Source organism: Lissotriton vulgaris, chromosome 10 (genome assembly GCF_964263255.1).
Source record: "Lissotriton vulgaris chromosome 10, aLisVul1.2, whole genome shotgun sequence".
Classification (NCBI taxonomy): Eukaryota; Metazoa; Chordata; class Amphibia; order Caudata; family Salamandridae; genus Lissotriton; species Lissotriton vulgaris.
The window spans coordinates 584,978,275-584,999,790 of record NC_141698.1 but is presented as its reverse complement, the minus strand read 5'-3'; the positions used below and the strand labels follow the sequence as shown (position 1 = coordinate 584,999,790).

The window sequence follows — 21,516 nt, the reverse complement described above, 5'->3', positions numbered from 1 at the left end:
AAAAAAAGAAGCACTGGAAGTTTGCATGAGGGGCGACTCACCTCAGATGGCGATGCGCTTTGTAAAATTTATGTCTGAAATTAACTATTTGTTCCCACTAGATAATCAAGAATGAACTTTAATGACAACCGCCAAAGCCTGAGAATCATCATGAAGCTTGATCTGATGATAGGCACTTCTCAAATCCAGTTTTGAGAAATACCTACAATCTTTCACCAGGGACAACAACTCATTTATATTAGGAAGAGGAAAGACAGTCAGTCACAATTTCTTGATTGAGCGCCCTACACAGAATCTCATACGGTCATCATCAGACACTATGCTTTGCAATGACTTATACAATTCTTCAGGTACCAATCAAGAGGATGGCTAGTGTAGCTGTTATAACAGAGGTCAGACACATTATCTTGCTAACACCAAAGGGCTTAGGATCAAACGGCCAGACCCACGTTACGTGCAGACACAACACTATGGGGTGGTAACAACTTAATGTTAGGAAGTTAAACAATCCACAGTGTCACCAATGAAACATTTACCCCTTCTTTCTGATGACATGGGATTTCGACTGTTTAATAGTTGAATGAATGAATGAAAAAAGTATTTGGTAAAGCGCACTGCGGCCAAGCGGCTTCCTGGCGCTGGGGACCTGATCAGAGCTCGCAGAGGGAACCCAGGGAGACTAGGAAGGGAATGCCTGAGAGAAAAGGAAGGTTTTGAGGGCTTTGTGGAAGTGAGTGTAGATGGGGATGGAACGAATGGAGAGTGGAAGACTGTTCCAGAACTGGGGGGCCAGAACTAAAAACCGGGTGCCCCCCGTTCTGGATTTACGGAAGCGGGGGATGTGGAGAAGAGAAAGGGAAGAGGAACGAAGAGTGCGGCTGGGGACATGAGAGAAGTGATGAACAGGGGAGCAGAGCGGGAATGAGCCCGGAAGGCTAGACAGGCCAGTTTAAAGAAAGATCTGAAACGGACAGGAAGCCAATGAAGGGACTTGAGAGCAGGGGTGATGTGAGAGGATTTAGGGAGGGAGAGGATGAGGCGGGCAGCTTGGTTTTGAATGGCCTGGAGTCGGCGGGTTTCGTAGGCGGGTATGCCCACGTACAGGCCATTCCCATAGTCGAGGCGGGAGGTGACAAGGGCCATGACTATGGTTTTAAGTGCGTCGGTGGAAAAAAACGCGAAATTTTCCGGATAAGACGGAGGGACAAAAAACAAGAAGACACGACGGAAATGATCCGACTGTGCATGGATAAGTCATGGCTGACTTTGATACCAAGGGTACGAACGGAGGAAGCGGGCAAGGGAGGGGGACCAAAGGAAAGGGGCCAGTGTGCAGGAGGCCAAGGGTTCGAGGGACCACCAGTGAGGACAAGTTCCGTCTTGTCTGGATTGAGCTTCAAGTGATTAGCGCTCATCCACTCAGAAATAAAAACTAAGGTGGAACAAAACTTAGAAAGAGAATCAGGGGTAGAAGAAAGGTCAAAAACGTCTTCCTCGAAGACCTAGTCAAAAGTACTTTCTGTATGCAATACACAATGAAGTGTGAAAGATTTCACAGCAGGAAGCTGCTGAGAGATTGCTCGAAATTGACAGGGTAAATTTAGAAAGGGCTCTGGCAGTAGTAGATAATGGTATGACTCCTCAAACTAGCAGGTTTCACTTTCTTGGTAACATAGTCCATTCTGCAATTGACATCATACAGTGACATGTCTTCTTCACAACATGGGCAGTCGCAGCTTATTGCTATCATGTAACTGAGTTGGACTTGGCACACAGCGTGTGCTGGATGCGTTACAAGGAAAAACCTTAATGCCACTAGCTTGCTTTTACCATGTAATCTCACGAAACAATAATCATGGCAAAAAAAGACTCAACATACACCATTCTACAGAGAGAGAAGTTAGAGAAATCATTCACTGTTGCAGAAATACATTCAGCGGATTGGATAATCCATGGATTTATCTGGAAATTTGAAAATTTCACTTCCAATACTGCTTACAACACCATATTGGGGCAGATATGGGCAGAGAGAGGTATGTAGAAGAGTCATGGATCTTATCTTTCAAATATAGATGTCGGAATAGGGAGATAGACTGCAAGAGTACCTTGGGACATTCCTTAGTCTGCAGGGAATTTTAGCTTCATGGAGCATGTAATGCGCAAAAGGCAAACTTGTCATGTTATTTGAAGGATTCTCCAGCTGCTGTTATCCATCTGTAGTCCCACGTACTAGACTTGGGTTAGATACATTGGGGTAGGCGTATTTTAGAAGCACCAGTTGAGTATTTTAGCCTGTGTTATTTATGTATGTATTTTATATGGCTTAGAAACCATACAATGCTCTTACAGTATTATTTCATATTACTGTTTACGCTGTACGCATTATACTTTGCATTCTGCCTAACGATTGTAGCAGCTCACCTCTCTTGCATGAGAAAGAAGACTGTTCAATAAATCCTTTTATTGAAAACGCCTGTCTCACTATTTCTCTGCAACTCTGTAGAAACGAAGCATGCACGATTGACTGAGTAAAATAGTTATCTATTGTTTCCACGACTCCGAAGATAGTTATTCCAGTCCTAGGGAAACAAAGTTGTCATGTTTATGCGGTTGTCAGAAAATAATCCCTTCTTGTGTATTAGATTGTAGAGAAATATGTGTAATTTTATTATATGTAAAGAACGTCGATCGTTCTTTTAGACAGAGGTGAATTTCACTGGCACTAAGAGGTCGATCCATGCCGGAATTCTAGCTAGGCTGATTCTAGTTTACCTCATGCAAGGGATGCGGTCTAGCTCTATACAAGATGGGCAGCTTTAGGACACTTACCTACAGGTAATGGGGAGTTACATCATCCTGTAGGGATTTGGCAGAAACACTCACCCTAGACAGGATGGGTGAGGATGCACTAGGTAGGCGTACAATATATTACAGAACTTGTATGCAAGCATTTATTCTCTGTAATCAGCAAAATGGTTGAGCTATGTATCTTTTTCACCATCCTAATAATGCTCATCACATTATTCTGTTTTCTTCTATTTATTATTGCAGCGCAATGCTTCAATAAATATTGAAAAGCTTTACTCTGTATTTCCTGTGAATCTTTTTGGGTACGCATTGGTAACTAAGCGAAAGGGTTATAGATCTGCGGCCACGATTTCCGTGGGGAGCCTGGGTTGTCATGTTCTGAGATTGCACATCAATTTGTTACCTTGCATGGGTATGCACCTGTTACAACGCATTTTTTACAACGCACTACCACTACAACGCAGGCATTACAACGCATACCATTACAACGCATTGCGCTGGGGGGCGCTCTAGGATAAGAGGTAAGTTTAATTTACTATCCAACACCTTCCCTAGGGTCCACGGGGACTGGAGTTAGAATAGTAAATTATACTTACCACTATCCAGCACCCCAAAGCGCTATGCGTTGTAATGGTATGCGTTGTGAATACCGCGTTGTAATGGTATGCGGAGTAAAAGGATGCGTTGTAACGTCATACATCCCCTTGCATGGTTAGGGGTACAAATGGTGCACTGCGAGCTAGCAGCACTACTGCAAACATATCTGTACGGTGTGTATGGAATCAGTCTCGCACAGTTTTGATGGTTATGTCTAACAAATGCACAATTTTAGTTGGGAAAGAATAAGCCGTACGACAGTACCGTACATCAGTGTTCAAAGCTTATCCACTTTCCGCATGGAATGCAAAGGTTGTGAGCTGTATTGCTTTTTTACCAGAAGGGTCGTACGTTTTGGGTACAAGAGTCAGTCAGTCAGTCTTTATTCGGCCTAAAAACCCATAAAAGATTTAAAAAAACAAAAAAAACACAAACAAATAAAATGTACATTTACATAGTTCATTCAAAATAGTGAGCGATCAGAGAAATAGGATATAAATAATTAAGATATAAATAATTAAAATATGCATACAAAACATCAAAAAGTATATGGTACGAATAAAACTCATCTCTCATGGCACTATCTCCAATTATATTGACAAAATTAGCACTAAAATAAAAACTGATAATATGTAGGGGGAAACATACGATACAGCTAAAAATAGTTCACACAACTCCCATGTTCGTGATTCATAATGTAACCTGTGTGCAAACTTAGACCATCTCTGTTATTCTAATAAATTGTTGCTGTCTCAAGGATAACAAGGGGTAGGCTAGGAAAGTGTTGAATTAAATAAAATCTTCAATAATTAAAAGTATTTGTTCTTTCTAACTGGACACCCCCTGCCCTGCGCCCTACCCTACCCACATCACTTGATGTGACTTCATGTTTGTCCTAGGAGGCCCACAGGTCATGACATACGACTTAGTAACATTTACCTTTATGTCCAAACTCTCTATAAGGGGTTAAAATGAATCCAACAGAAGTTGGAGGTCACTAGCTGTTTCAAAATAAGGCCTAAATCATCAGCATACAATAAAATGGGGGTTAAAAAGAATCCCCATCTTAGGTAGTCCTTTCCACTTATCCATTAAGAAATTACCGACATTGTTTACATGAAGCAAAAATAAGAAAGGGGGGCAATATGCACCCCTGAGACATGCCTTAGAGTTCGAATTAGACGGGTAGAATTCCTCGTCGGGCCATAACATACTCTTACAGACGGTTTCCAGTGCACATATATTATCCAGTTTAACAGTTCTATTTCCACACCCAATTTCTCCACTCTATCCCATAATTTAGTACGGTTTACCAGATCAAACACACATAAAAGATCCATAAATGACACTATACACTAATCAAAAACAATAACAGATTACCTTGTCAGTTTTTGTTGCTAGTATGATGTGAATGAGAAGTGCACTGCCTTAAAATAGCTGTACAGGACTTATATTTGGTTTCACATGTGGTTCAAGCAGTTACAATATTGGAAATAAGCTAATCCACTTTCTAGCATGTAATATCACAGCATCCAGTTGAACTTATAAAATGCTTAACTTCTTCAGTAACCATGGATTTTATCCGGAACACTTTGCATTTTCAGACCCAATGTACAACGTAAACAAAAAAAATAAAAAAAACATGTCCCGGAATGAAGCATTGTGGTGAAAGGAAAGCCAGAAATGGCTGAAGGTGTCACATACCATTAAAGCCTCGCCTCACACCACCCCACATCTTCAGTCCACCCTCCCCTCCTGCACCAGCCCCATTATTGAAGATGGAATTAAGTAGGCATCTAGTACTACAGAAAGAGAAGGTATTCTGTGGGTGTCTTTGTAGAAATGTGTATTTCATGAGAGTTGTGTAAAACATACGTGCAGCATAAGCGATGTGTGTATGTAAGTGATGGTGAATAGTGCGAGTGCAGCATGAGTGGTGGAAGTGTAGGGTGAAAAATATGTTGATGTGAGTGTAGGGTGAGCTGCATGTATACAATGTGAGGGGAGGGCTGATGGGAGTGTCCGGTGAGAGAGTGCGTGCAGTGTGAGAGGAGTGTGTAGGGTGGTGTGAGGGATGTAAATGCAGGGTGAGTGGTGTGCCTTAGTGTGAGTGCAGGGTGAGTAGCGAGAGCAAAACGTGAGCTATGAGAGGGACTGGTGAGTGCATAGTGAGAGGAGTTAGTGCAGGGCGAGTGGTGTATCCCATCTGATTTCTGGCATACTATTGTGCCTACGTTCAGGCAGGGTGAATAAACTGTAGGCTGAGATGTGTGCCAGTGCGAGTGCAGGGTGAGACGATGGAATTCAGGGGGAGTGGTGTGAATTCAGGGTGAGTGTTGTGCCCTTTTGCGTGGTGCGAGTGGTGTGCCCTCATGAGTGAAGGGTGAGCTGTGTGAGTGACGGAAGTGCCTATGTGAGAGTACAGTGAGATATGTGCTAGTGTGAGAGTAGGATAATAGGAGTGACTGCAGGGTCAGTGATGTGAACATATGAGTTTTTGTTAAAGTGAAGATTGGGAGGAATGAATGTATGGAGAGTGATGTGCTTGTTTGAGTGACCTTGCAGGGTGAAAAGGAAGAGTGACAGGTGAGTGAAGTGTCACATGAGTGCAGGGTGAGCAGTGAGCTTGTGTGACTGCTGGGTGAACATCTCAAGCGCATGATGAGTGGTGTGAATGCAGTGTGATCGCTGCAAGTGCAGGGTGAGAAGTGTGCTCGTGTGAGTGAGGGGAGTGTAAAAGTGACGGGTGACTGGTGAGAATATTGAGTAAGTAATACAGGATGTATTCCCAGACACCTGGAGTAACTCAGCATGTTATTGATGGTTGGCTAGCAGAGTTTCAGAAATAAGTTAAACTATTGTTATTATGATATCAATCGGGGTTGGAGGGTGGAGCAAATAAAAAAATTCTTGTTCCTGCAACAACAAAAAATTGTCTTGTGATTGAGCTGCTATCTGACTGGATTCATACGGCACCACCAACATTTTAATGTCCCGGCCGGTACAAAAAAAAGCAAAACCACATAAAGCCAGTATTTGTAAGCCTTTATCAGTACATATTTCAACAGCAAATATAAAATTAAAGCACATTTAGATATGCTTTAGAGCTGCATTAATGATATATGATTAATAAGATAAGTAAACAATGACAGAAACATCAAGTTAAATTAATACATATGATTTTATTTACAGCCCTGTTTAATATAACAGGCAGGCCTTTGCAGACTCTAAACACAACAAATGAACAGTATTTTACTCAGCATAGCTCCGCAATCCAAAGCATCACTTAGCACCAGCACAGCACCACTCTGCACCACCACAGCTCCGGTGCAACATCCCATCACTCACCAGCGCAGCGCAGCCCCTCACTCACTAGCATAGCATCACTCCGCACCACCACAGCTCCAGCATCTCATCACTCACCAACATAGCATCAGCACAGCAATAGTACAGCCTAATCACAGCATCACTCATTACTACCTGAGCAGCAACACAGCACTACCTGGGCACCAGCACAGCACCACCTGGGCACCTGCACAGCACCACCTGAGCACCAAAGCATCACTTAGCACAAGCACACCACCTCAGAACCAGCGCAGCCCTACCTAAGCACCAGCGCAGACCCACTTCAGCAGCAACACAGCACCAACTACGTACCAACAGCTCAGCATTACCTGTGCACCAGTTCAGCACCACCACCTCAGCACCAGTCTCTGTCTGCTCTCGGAATCAGCCATCCGTTGATTCTCTCCTAGTGTCCGTCTGCTGCTCGTGTTGCAATCCAGGTACTATTTTCCAACCTCCACCCTCCCGTTGTTTATGGCCCACCCATAACAAAAAAAAAGCTATTTCAAAGAGTATTAGAACATGCAAGAAGAAGTTGCCAGCATTGGAAGGACAAAAAAACTAAAATACATTTTTTGTGGTAATTATGCTTTTAATAGTTATTAATTTATGGAGAAGTGTGGCTCAATGGTTAGAAGAGGCAGACCATGAAGCAGAGGTCAGACCCGGGACCAGGGTTCAATTCCCGACGCGGCAGGGTCTTGAGCCCAAAATGTCCACGGACTCGATAATTCTCGCTTTGGTGCCTGCTCGAATCACGGGTACACACTCTGCAACTCCGGGCAATAGCTTGCTTAATCTCCACTATGCCCCCCGCGGCAGGATGCCTGGCTTTCACCTTGGGGGTGCCCAGTACAGGTTATCTCACAGGGAAAAACCAGGACGGGTTCCCAAAGCAAGCGCTCAGAGACCGTTGGTGATAATGCGCTATATAAATTACAATTACAATTACAATAGAGTTGTTATGTTGTACGTATTGGAGATACGAACAAGGCTTATAACGCCTTTTAGTTATAACTTTTCAACATGCTGCACAGCAGCCACACTGCTCTACAACATAGATAAAATACATTGGCAAAGCCAATAGCTATGGCTATACACTCATAAGGTCCCAAAGGCAAGACCTATTGGCTATGCCAATGCTAGTTTTTACTGGTGAGGGAAGCTAAAATTCCTAATCAGAATGCCAGTTGAGAAGCAAATGTTGGTTCTCAAGCCAACTCTACTAGACAAGACACATGGGCTCTTCACCCAAGGGGACAGAGCACTGTATTAACAATAAAAATATTTCTCCCCTTGGGAAAACCAATCACACATACATAGGTCCTTAAACCACCTAACACTCTTCTCTCACCCTCCAGATTTTTATGGTCATCAATAGATACCACACCCACATTAGGTTTGTACAGAACATTAATTAAGGCTAACATACAACAGCTCATTATTATAGAATGCTCACAGGGACTAATATAAAGTTCTGTTTACAACATATGAAAAAACATGCAATATTAAAAGATGGAGGCATCACAGTACAAAATATAATTTCTACATAATCAAACCACCCGCAATGCGGCGCAACAATTAATATAACTAACAAATGGATTATACAGGAACACACATCAATTTAAAAAGGGAGAAAACACAAGACAGTGCACATAAGAATGTTGCAATAGTGTGGCCCGCTATAGATATAAAAAATGATGTGCCGTACTGCTCTGAATTAGCCATCTGCCATGTTACTCTATGGAGCGGATCCCGCACAGACAAATCTATACGTCGACACAATTCAGTGGTTCTTGTAATATATTGCCACCTTCTTCATGAAGGAAAACAAGACATACACAATCTCCCACACAGTTGACAGCTAGGTGATAAAAAAACAAAGTAAGATGAAGAAAAGTTATATCCGGCCTTTTGTATTCAAACAAAATGCCCAGAGTGGCTCTTCACAGTTTAATATTCACAAAGTCCAATAAATCTAAAATGCTCTTTTCAATTAAATCGTTGCGATAGGAATTTCCTATGCCCAGCTCTGTGGGATATTCTTCAGTTTTCCTTTCGATATTTCTAACCAGAGTATGCCCCAATAAGTAACAAAGGAGCTTAATCCTCCTGAATTGGTAAGTATTAAAAAAAGCCATGAATTTCCTTCTGCCTGGATCATCAAATTGAGATTTTCCTTATAAGGTCCCAAGGGCCACTTAACTAATTTGTGCAGTCAAGAGGGGCTCCCACTCTTTCGGTGTAACAGCATTTCTCCGGACCGGAAACCAAAACCAAAATATCATATCTTTGGTTTTATGTGATTTCTCACACACTACTGTAAGAATGAATACCATATCCCTCCATATAATTTACCCACTCACCAAAATGGGCTAACCGATTAAGAATCGAACTGAAGTTCATGGATACTTTAGGTTGTTAATAGATTCATAAAATGGGGCAAAGATGTAAAATAAAAAATAGTATTTTAAGTGGAAAATAAAAATTATCCATTTATTCTTCACTCCACTCCACTCCACAATTCTTTTTTACTTATCATGCATCTGAGCATCAATGATCAAATAGCCCCTAGAAGGTGAAATCATACTGGTTTTATAGCATTTGTACAACAAAAGAAGTGCTTCAGTGCTAGTAGAGAAATTCCTTATCATACATTTAGAGTTAGGAATATAATCATTTACTAAGCATGGGCGAATTCTGCGGATCTCGCGTTCGCGAATTTTGCGGATTTGCGGATTCGCAATCCGCAAAATCCGCGAATTCCAGCGAATTTGCGGATTTTTTTTTTTTTGTGTTCGCCCGTGTTTCTGCCAGTTCGCGAGGGTTTTTACAATTTCGCAATTTGCGAACTTACCTGTCGGGTCGCAAGTTTTGCGAACTTGTTGTTTCTACGTGTCCAGCCTGTTTGGGACACTCTTCTTCATCACTGCCACTCTCTGTCACCACTGCCACTCTCTGACTACTCATGCCACCCTCTGGCCCACCCATGCCACCCTCTGTTTCATCACCACACCCTCTGGTTGTCCAGTGTACATTATTTTCGGCAAAGCAAAGCACACCTTCCCTGCCTCAAGTGACCTGAATTAATTTGGGGCTGATTAATGTGTCACAGAATATTTTTTTAGCTGGCACCTGCTTCCTTAGTGCGCCCTGATTAGTGATCTTTTGCACTTGCTAAGTGCTTTCATTGTTGCAAAATTAGTTACAACACCTGCCCTGCCCCAACTGACAATAATGAATTAGGGGCTGATTAATGGATTTTAACTTCCAGCCTGGCTCCTGCTTGTCTCCCTTAGCTGTAATTCAGGACCTTTGTGGCATATGTGTAACTATTCTGAGGTTCAGAGCAGGGTCACATAATAGTTTCAACTGGCAACTGAACTCTGGAGGGGCCCCTCAGGAAGCACTACAGGAAATGGCTACTAAGGATGAGCCTGAACTTTTGAACCTGGTAAGTAGTTACTTTCAGTTTTGCTAAGATCGTATTTCTGCAATTTTGCACTTATTCGCGGGGCGCGAACTCACGCGAACAGTGCGAGCAGCGCGAGCAAAATCCGCTGCTCGCGGATTTTGCGGGAGATTCGCGAATCTCGCGGATTGCGAATTTCCCGAAAATCCGCGAGCGGAACGGATTTTCCGCCCATGCTTATCATTTACCCTATTTCACAAATGTTTCACCTTATTTTAATTGGCAATTTAATTATTTTAAGAAGACCCAGCTTAGCCTACAAAACAAGACGAGAAATAAATAAACTACCACCTACTCATGACAGCTCATATCATTCACTAAAACAAATTAAAACCAATATCCGTATTTACACACCCTTGCTATCGGAAAATCAAATGCAGTGTAACTCACCTGCTTATATTTCTGCAAAACATTTGCCACTGTACCACCAAAACGGACTGTTTTCTTTGGGGCTGGGATCAGGAACTCGTCGCTGTCTGCCATCATGTTTCAACCTGTTCCAACACTGAGAGAAGATGAACATGTATTAAGCACACAAAATGTTCATACACAGACCATGATATTTGCCAATATATTTTCAACATGCTCATACGAGCAGACCAATTCCTTGATGATTTGAGCCATGAACAACAGAGAAGGAACAAACACTGGCACTTAAACATAAGGTAAGATATTTCATAAGATAAGAGCTAACCTACCCTATTCGAAATGTTAACCTAGACACACATACAGATTACAACACACAAGAAAAAAATCCTTCACACAGTTTTGTTTCCTTCTGAGGGCAATGATTTCCCTGAGCTCTGTCACAGTCTCACCACATCCTGCTCACCTCAGTCACGGGCAGAGGGTTGCAACTAGTCGTGCAACTTAAAACAGAGTTTGGATTTACTTTGAGATGATGTAACCAGCACTGCATAAAATGCAGCTCTATTAACTTTGATGTTTTCTCAAAATCAGACTTCTTGAGAAATACAGTCATCTGAGTTCTGAAATAAAGTTAATGGTGCACATGTATCAATCAAAATACTGGTCGCAAACGGGCCGATTCTCAGAATCTGCCCCTTTGCGACCGGTATTTTACTATTTGGGATGCATCAAGGACAAAGCAAATCGCAAAATAGGGAACCTCAATTTTTGTGATGACCTATTTTGCGAATGCATTTAGGGAACTGCAATTTGGCAGGGTATGGCCAGACGTGGGTCCCTTGCTCTATTTGCCAATGGTTTCAAGATAGCCTGGCTGATGAGGGTTATGAACCTGAAACCGGTCCCAGGATGCGTGTTTCAGGAGAGAGAAGTGTGAGAGGAGGAATGCAAAATTTGTGGGGTGAAGCACAGGGCATTTCAAAATACGAGGACTCCCGGGCCATTTCTACCCTCTACCCACAAAAGAACTACAGGAAACAAGCATTGGCAAAGCCAATAGGTCTCGCCTGTGCAAGAGCTATTGGCTTTGCCAATATGCTTTAGCACTGTTTTTACACCAGGGTGGCTGCTGTTCAGCATGGCTAAGTAAGTAGGGTAAAGGAGAGTGGCGTGGAGTGGTGTGCCATAACGTGGAGTAGAATGGAGTGTTACGGAGCGACATACAGTGAAGTGGAGTGTCATGGGTAGCGTACAGTGTTGTGAAGCATATTGGAGGGAGGGAATGTCGTAGAGTGGAAGGGCATAGAGTTGAGTGGCACAGAGTGGAGCACAGTGTCAGAGTTGAGTACAGTGGAGTGGCACAGAGTGTCGAGGAGTAGCTTAGAGGGTGTTGCTTAGAGTGGAGTAGAGTGCTGTAGAATAGAGTGGTACAGCTGAGTAGACTGTCAGAGTGGAGTAGAGTAGAGTGTCATAGAACAGAGTGGAGTAAAGTGGCATGGAGGGGTATAGAGGGAACTGCGCAGAGCGTCGTATAATTGAGTAGTGTTGTAGAATGGCACAGAGTGGAGCAGAGTGTCATTGGAGCAGAGTTTAATGGAGTAGAGCATCAGAGTGGAGAGGAGCCGAGTGGCCTAGTGAAGTGGCATAAAGTACTGAGGTGCAGAGCAGATTTGCGTAGTGCATTGGTTTTGAGTTGAGTGGTGTAGAAAGCATTGACGTAGAGTACATCCGTAACATTAGATTGCAGTGGCGTAGAGTGCAGTGTGGCAGAGTGCACAGTGTGGCAGAGTATACTGTTGTAAAGTTTAGTGGAGTGGCGTAGAGGGCAGTGGCGCAGAGTACAATGTGAAAGAGAGCAGTAGTGTACATTACAGTGGTGCAGAATAGAATAGCGTAGAGTGCAGTGATTTAAAGTAAAGTGGTGCAGAGTGCATTGGCGTACAGTGCAGTGGCATAGAGTGCAGTGGAGCATAGTAGAGTAGACTGAGGTTGAGAGCATGGGCGTAGAGTGGAGTGGTGTAGAGAAGAGGGCAGTGACGTGGAGTGGCGTAGAGTGGTGCAGAGTAGAGTGCAGTGGCGTGGGGTAGAGTACAGCTGGGTAACGTGGAGTAGGCATGATATGTTAGTGTGCTGCCATTACAGACAACTGATCTTCAATTGAAATGACCTTTACATTTGGAATACACACATAGTTTTACTGATAAAAATATACAGCACATTAACGATAATGTGTGGAAAAGTCATCACCCAATGTATTGATTTGATAGTCAACACAGTTCATTTAAGATATTTAAATTTTGTTGTGTGCAAGGAAAAAGAAATCTGTACAGCCATCCTCAAGCAGATCCCCACTAGCCAGCATGATTGTCACATAAATCGCCTCACCTTGAAATAAGAGAAAGAAAAATAAACACCAAGCTCCCTGGAAGAGACAGCCTAACATTTGACCAGTGTCTTTGATTGCACAGCAAATGTGACAAGATAAGAACAAGATTTAAAAGCATGTTTACAGAAAGCGAGTTTGTGGAAGAAAACAGTATACAAGATTTTGGCAATAGAAGAGACAAACTCAACAGCCTAAAACAAAGCCAGCAAACAGAAAATGTGAGTTACAAACCACTAAGCTAATGGCAAGCAACAGGCAGAATGCATTCCAGGGTCAACTTTCTGAATGTCACCAATGTCTTTAGCAAACCAGAAAGCTGCGCTGTTTGGTAGGCTGAGAAATAAAAAAGTAGTTATATGAATGTGAGCAGTGGAAGGATAGATGTCATTCAGTCAAATGGATTGTAAAGACGTTTTTTTTCCCAGGGGAATGACAAACACGAGAGGACAAAAAGACATCAAGTAAGAAGCAACCAAACAAGCGATTAGACAGGCAACTAATGATAAGCCATGGGCTGGCATAAAGACCACTGTAGGTTTTTTATATGATTCACAGAATGTCTTTTACGCAGAGACAGCTAAAAGGCGTCTGTAGGCATGATCTAAAGATAACAGATCAATATCAATGCCTAGGTCTTTGCATTGGGGGGAATGGGACTATTGGGCTACTAAGGGTTTGGCGGGCTGAAGGGAGAGGGTGCGAAAGCTTCCGTGCGAGCAAGTACATAGCTGGACAGATAAAAGCATGTGTGCATTGATGAAAAGATGAATGTGTGAAAAGATGGATGCTTGCCACCATCTCCCCATTTTGAGAGCAGAGAAAACAAGTTCTTCCCCAACTCCATGAAACAGAGAAATCTGGGGAGAGGTTGCATTGTAATGGCTATGCTGGGATCAGTAAGAGCAAAATTTCAAGTCCCATAACATTAAGCCATTTTTTTTTTCGAGTGAAAGTCTGGTGCATCGAGGAATGTATGGCCACAGACAGTGCACGGACATGATGGAGCAAAGTTTTGTGGAAAAGAGACTTGCTCGGATGTAATCCACTCATTTAACTTACTAATAAAGTCATTAACAAAGTATCGTAAATAACTAATACGCACCACATGAACACGCGGGTTAGTGAAGCTTGCATATGTGTGTACTAATACGAATAACAGTGAAAACGGACTAATACTGCTTTAAACGGGGAACTATTGTGCACATGCGTCAACTACATCTACGTAGTATGACGTATTAATGCTTGGAGGGAAATTCTGGCGCATGTGCAGAAGACACTAAAATGGAGTCTTGAAGACTCATGTGCATGGCATCTGCTTACTTGAAACGAAAACAAGCTATTTTATTAATGCAAATGCAGGAAAAGTATTAATAAGTAAAGGGGATTAGAGTAGAGGTGGGTGATATAAAGTGGAACCACTTTATTTGTGAAATTAATATTTGTCTTTCTGACTTATCACTAGTGCGTATTTGGACCTCTCTTGTATAACTGGAATAAAGTGAGTGACGCGACGTCCGCGCATGCCCGCTGAGTGAAGCCATGAAGGCCATGACTAGGCAATTGAAAGAGAGCCAAGATTGAATATTACAGCATGGGAACGGACGGTGAAGAGTTCAATGATGAAGACTCCTATTCAAAGTGTTATAATATTGTTTCAAGGTGAAAAGTGAAAGCGTATGAGAATCAAATTTATGAATAAAAATTAAGGGGATGGGTTTGCGACAGTGGTTTAACTAATTTTAATGACGTGTAAGCATGGTGTGATGGAGCTTCTTCCCTTGCCTGACCAATCATATTTTGTATTTTTACGATAAAGAAACATTAATAGGTGTAACATGCAGAACGAAAGGTATAATTATGATAGCTTTAGTTAGTTAGTCCGATGAAGAATTGCAGAGATTATGGGAGATGCTGTTGCTGGGAGAGATGCTGAACCGAATGCAGAACCTGAAGCAGAACCTTCTATCCTAATTGAATTGGTTTAGATCAGAAGATCGCCGAAGAATCTCGAGGAGGAAGAGTGTCAGAGAGGGGTGCGGCGCAATAGTCTGTATTCTAGAGAGGTAATCTATCCTGCCCTGGAGTCTTTGTCTCCTGCCCTATCCCTGGGGACCCTCAGCAACCCTTTGGCCAGGGGGTTTGTCTTTCGCACCATCCTTGGTAACTATATTTTCTGATGTCCTTTTCTCTCTGTCCTCTCCCTTTCTAAGCATTGATTATTGTATGAGTCCGAATTATAAGTTTGGTATTTTTTAATTGAATTTTGTCTCCTATGAAGGACGGTGACTGCACTGAAATTTGGAATGGTTCACATGCATTATTTTAGATAAAGATTTAAAACTTTCCTTACTCTGTGGTTATTTACATTGAATAAAAGTATTGTTAGTTTTATGTTATTTTTCACCATCAAATAGTTCAACTAATGGCCCATCGACCACTGAAACATTAGGAGTATTAAATAACTAATCCTGCACACTAGAAATTATAAACTTGACCCCAGCAGTTTGCTTCTAGAAACCACAATTTCACAGCTGTAATGTGTGTTACAGAAGAATGTCTTCTGAAAAGTAGTAGCATAAAAAAATCAAAAAAAGCACAAACAAATTCCAGGTGCTGGACCACTTTTTATGTTACATGTACAGGTTTGTAAATGCTGAAGTGCACCTACGTTATATAATTTGCCAGAGGGAAAGAAGGATAGCACATTTGGTCAAAATAGAACCTTTGGCAAGATAAAAAGCATTCTAGAACAAATAGGATGCATATCTAATCGCTTTCTGGAACTTCAATGTGAAATCACTGGCAAATAAAAAGTTAAAAGCAAATAAAGGCTTCAGTGTGAAGGTTAGATGAATGTGCTTTCTCCCAGATGAGACAATAGAATAGCAAAGTTAGGGATGTTATTGAAAAAATAAGTAATTAAAAAAACGCTGTTATCACTGACACTAAGCTTGTCACACATTGTCTTCCCAGAGTGTCTGACAAACATGCTTCCCATTTATTACGCTATAACTATAACCTCGTGAAATTGTAACATTGGAGGGTGGTTCACAGCGGAATACAGGCTGCACAAAATCTGGTAGGAGTGAGGCACCTGACTGTACAAGCAGCGTCTTCAGAATTATAACAAGATGTCACATGAAGGAGTGATGAACAGATGCTTAGTAATAAACTATAACACGTTTGACATCCTCAATTAGAATATTCCTCACACTCAGAGATGGACTAGGGAATTAAAAAAAAAAAAGTTTCAATAAGGAACCAGGTCACCCCAATATGGACAAAGAGCTTCAACTTTAATATGAAAAGAATCCCACATCATTTCAAAGTTGTCAGGGATCTAACCCACTTGACATGTCACCAACAACATGATATTTTGTGGGGTATTTCTTGAGCGCGACGTTCGCTCCGGAGGGAGCATCTTGGCGCTGAGGATCCCAAATGAGCCATTTCCGGAAAGAGTTAGATGGAAGCTTTGGCGGAAGCGTCAGAGTGATTAAAGATCCATGAACGCCTTATTAACAATTACAGAGGAATTGCCAGCCTCAAGATCTACAGCATTCACAGGACCACGAACTCAGGAGGGCTGCTAGATGTTTAGAAGGGAATATTTTCCAGAACGCAACTGGCAAGAAAACGGCTGGACTAATCCACCATATCTGATGGCAAGTCGCCACACCAGCTTTTCAGTTTCCCACTTGCAAAACTAGTTCGAGTGAGTTGGAAATATCGATAAACCACTAACATAAAGTTGCATCTAAACCAGCTACGTGTTTACCAGGAATTTATAACGTGCAAAGTTGGAATAACTGGGACCTTCCAGAGTAACACCGTCAGGATATCCAGTGCAGCAGTTTATGGCCTTGGTGTTGAAATGAGTCTTATGTAGCTTAAAAAGTGGCAGCAGTAAAGCAGGGAACTGGTCCTTACTGTCTGAAACACTCAATGATTGAGAAGTAACAGTATTAGCAGGACCCACATATTAAGATCAAGAACTTAAAGGTATTATGGGTGATTTTCCGATATGTTTTGTTTGAAAATCTCGAGGTTGAGACCTGGTCTTCCATTGTCGTGGCACGGTGGCACCATCTGACATGTCCCCACTTTGTTGACATAGCAAATCCAGACTGTTTACAGTCCCAGTATAGCACTCATATTAGTCATCCAAACAATGTAAACCAAAAGTAAAATATCTGCTTGATAAATACGCATGAACACGATGCATTACTCCACATACTCGGCAATTTAACGAGAGAAAATGTCACATTTGTCCAATCTTACAAAATAACTGAAACAAGCATTTTAAGTAAAAGGATCACTTAGTGCTTTCCCTTCAAACTTACCTTAAAGTACGATACAGAGGCTGCACAGAGATTAACCCTTTCTAGCACAATCTGTGGATGCAGGTGGCTACTACGAGGCTGCAGCTGTTGCCTTCGTTTTGCTGCACGAAGCCCTCCTAACACCTAGCGTGCTGCCACAGTAGCCAGCCACAAGTTTGAAGAAACACATAGCTTCGGGGGACTGAAAGCGTAACTGTTTCCGGGTCACGACAACGCCGAAGGGAACAACTAGACCTCCAATGTTCAAAACGATGTATTAAACAGCGAGCAGCCATCTTGGATGAGGTTGCAGATAACATTTTAGACTACGAGTAATCACATTTCTTTTTATTCACTCGTGTTATATAGAGGCTATGCAAAGGCGGAAATGGGAACGTTAGAGATTAATTTTTTCTGTAACCTTCTTGGTAAGCATATAACATCTTCCGCACTGATCGTCAGGCATTTCAGACCAGATAGTTTACACGTTTCCTGCTGTCTGGTGGGAGTTGGTGCATGTTGTTGTGAGTGTCTTATGTATTTGCTTATTAATGATGCCCTCAGCTCAGTATATTAAACCGATAAAATGCTTTCAGCTGACCTCCCGAGAATAAGGATCTGAATATATGACCCGAGAAATAGCCTGGAAATGTATAGGCTGTTAACTATTCTTGGTCCACATCGTACCTAGAAATAATGCGTATTGGGCAGCAGTAAGATCTTATTTGAGACTGCCAGTAATATATTCATATGTCTACTGGATTGCTGATACCCTTTTCTCAAAAGATGTACACACAGGAACTCCACACTGTCATATTTTTAAAGGGTTTTATATATTTTTATTGGATATTAAGCCCCATTTTAATGCAGAATATTTGTAAAAGTGTAATTGAAGAAATACAAATCATGGTGATTAATATTAAGGCACAAGAGGTAAATAATATGAAACCTGACAGCAGACTATGTGGCAATCTTTGATGGAATCCTTTTTCATAGTTCTAGCTAATGGCTACATTAGCAGTAAACAAACTCGGTTGCCGTTGCACTCAAGACGGTGTATACACTGTTAAGTAACAATATACAACAAAGATAATGACAAAATGACAGAATTCTCAAAACAAAAACTCTCTATCTTGGAGTCTTTAATGTAGCAAACAGCCAGCCGACACGTGTTTCATCGCACTCGCGATTCCTCAGGGCTAGATGGCTGTGTTCAGGTCAGAAAGGTCGCTCAGCTGGTGATAATTCCAACCCAGCCGGGCCCTTGACCGCAGATACTCCGTATGAGTATACGATGTGAAGTCAATTATTTATTGGTCTGTTTTGGTAGTCTCAGGCTTGAAGATCATAATGTATAATTGTTCCCAATTGTTGCCCACGGCGAGCAGGGTATTATTCTATTTGTTGGAGGTATCTTTCTAATGCCGTGTATGGCTCCGATGTGTGTGGCGCTTCAAGCTCGATAAAGCGGAGAAGCGGCGTGTAGTGCGTCCGGACCCAAACGGCCGTGTTCCTGTTTGGACATTAGCAGTAAAATCTTGCCAGAAATAAGAGCTTCATAGCTGTTGGACATTCCTGGTTATTGCTTGTATTTTTCCATTCTGTAGACTGTCCTCTGGCAGGCGAAGTCTCGTTTCTGTTGTGTTCCTTTTCCAGCAAAAACAGACTATGCGACAAATGTGACCTTGGCATAATGTTTATCATAGATGTTCTTGCTAACAAGCATTTGCAATGCAATAGGGCTCGCATTAGGAAAGTTTGAGCTATTGGTATTGTAAATAACAAATTTTGTATTTATGTGTTGGTTTTGAAAATAGCGAAATTAATAGCTTTGTCATTTACAATGCCAATAGTTTTAACTTTCGCAAATATGACACCTAAAGCATTTGTAATGCAATATGTGTTGTATTTATGTGACTTAGATGTATTGATATTACAAATAAAAATGGCTTTTATTTTTTTAGATAATTAATACTTTAAAAAGTTACTGTAATTTATAATGGCAATAGCTTTTGTAAATAACTTTTGTGAAGATTATGTTCATTGTATTTTATTGTGACGAAAAACCAAGAACAGAAGTGAAATATTTACATCTTTTTGTGACATTTGTAATAAAGCTTGAAACATTGAGAGAACATATTTATACCAGTTGTTGTTGAATGGTTGCACAGATTGATGCTGTGATAGCGCTGAGTGATGTTGTGGTGGCGACGAATGATGCTGTGGCGTACAGTGATGCTGTGGTACGGCATAGTGATGTTGTTGTGCCCCTGAGTGATGCTGTGGTGGTGCTGAGTAATGCTATGGTGATGCGATAGAGTGAGTGCGATAGATAGATAGAGTGAGTGCGATAGATAGATAGATAGAGTGAGGGCGATAGATAGATAGATAGAGTGAGGGCGATTGATAGATAGATAGAGTGATGGCGATAGATAGAGTGAGTGCGATAGATAGACAGATAGAGTGAGGGCCATAGATAGATAGACAGATAGATAAAGTGTATCTATGTTGCATTGAGTAGAGTGTAATTATATAGCACTGAGTGGTAATATGGGGAGTGTATGTTGTATTCAGTAGAGTGTAATTTTGTGGCATGTAATTATGTGGTACTGAGTGGTATTTGGAGTGTATGCTGCATTGAGTGGAGTGTAATTATGTAGCATATAATTATATGGCACTGAGTGGTATTGTTTGGAGTGTATGTTGCATTGAGTGCAGTGTAATTATGTGGCATGTAATTATGTGGCACTGAGTGGGATTTGGAGTGTATGTTGCATTGAGTGCAGTGTAATTATGTAGCGTGTAATTATGTGGCACTGAGTGGTACTTGGAGTGTATGTTGCATTGAGTGCAGTGTAATTATGTGGCGTGTAATTATGTGGCACTGAGTGGTATTTGGAGTGTATGTTGCATTGAGTGCAGTGTAATTATGTGGCGTGAAATTATGTGGCACTGAGTGGTATTTGGAGTGTATGTGGCATTGAGTGCAGTGTAATTATGTGGCCTGTAATTATGTGGCACTCAGTGGTATTTGGAGTGTATGTTGCATTGAGTGTTGTGTAATTATGTGGCGTGTAATTATGTGGCACTGAGTGGTACTTGGATTGTATGTTGCATTGAGTGCAGTGTAATTATGTGGCGTGTAATTATGTGGCACTGAGGGGTATTTAGAGTGTCTGTTGCATTGAGTGCAGTGTAAGTATGTGGCGTGAAATTGTGTGGCACTGAGTGGTATTTGGAGTGTATGCTGCATTGAGTGCAGTGTAATTATGTAGCATATAATTATATGGCACTGAGTGGTATTGTTTGGAGTGTATGTTGCATTGAGTGCAGTGTAATTATGTAGCATATAATTATGTGGCACTGAGTGTATGTTGCATTGAGTGCAGTGTAATTATGTGGCGTGTAATTATGTGGCACTGAGTGGTACTTGGAGTGTATGTTGCATTGAGTGCAGTGTAATTATGTGGCGTGTAATTATATGGCACTGAGTGGTATTTGGAGTGTATGTTGCATTGAGTGCAGTGTAATTATGTGGCGGGAAATTATGTGGCACTGAGTGGTATTTGGAGTGTATGTGGCATTGAGTGCAGCGTAATTATGTGGCGTGTAATTATGTGGCACTGAGTGGTATTTGGAGTGTATGTTGCATTGAGTGCTGTGTAATTATGTGGCGTGTAATTATGTGGCACTGAGTGGTACTTGGAGTGTATGTTGCATTGAGTGCAGTGTAATTATGTGGCGTGTAATTATGTGGCACTGAGTGGTATTTGGAGTGTCTGTTGCATTGAGTGCAGTGTAATTATGTGGCGTGAAATTGTGTGGCACTGAGTGGTATTTGGAGTGTATGTGGCATTGAGTGCAGTGTAATTATGTGGCGTGTAATTATGTGGCACTGAGTGGTATTTGGAGTGTATGTTGCATTGAGTGCTGTGTAATTATGTGGCGTGTAATTATGTGGCACTGAGTGGTATTTGGAGTGTATGTTGCATTGATTGCAGTGTAATTATGTGGAGTACAATTATGTGGCACTGAGTGGTATTTGGAGTGTATGTTGCATTGAGTGCAGTGTAAATATGTGGCACTGAGTGGTATTTGGAGTGTATGTTCCAGTGCAGAGTGTAAGGGTGTGCAGAGTGTGAGGGTGTGCAGAGTGTGAGGGTGCGCAGAGTGTAAGGGTGCACAGAGTGTGAGGGTGCAGTGTGTGCAGTGTGTGT

General features: G+C 41.7%; 1 protein-coding gene across 1 annotated transcript in view; it reads right to left on the bottom strand.

Annotated features, from left to right (window-relative positions):
• The window catches only part of RRN3 (RNA polymerase I transcription factor RRN3), a 546,972-nt gene extending 529,430 nt beyond the window's left edge, over positions 1-17,542 (bottom strand). Inside the window, exons 1-2 of the mRNA XM_086941427.1 lie at positions 17,321-17,542; positions 10,613-10,727 (exon numbers count right to left, since the gene is read on the bottom strand). Coding sequence (XP_086797553.1) covers positions 10,613-10,708 — 96 coding nt within the window. The 5' untranslated portion in view covers positions 10,709-10,727; positions 17,321-17,542. The remainder of the gene's footprint in view (positions 1-10,612; positions 10,728-17,320) is intronic.
• Positions 17,543-21,516: the final 3,974 nt, after the last annotated feature.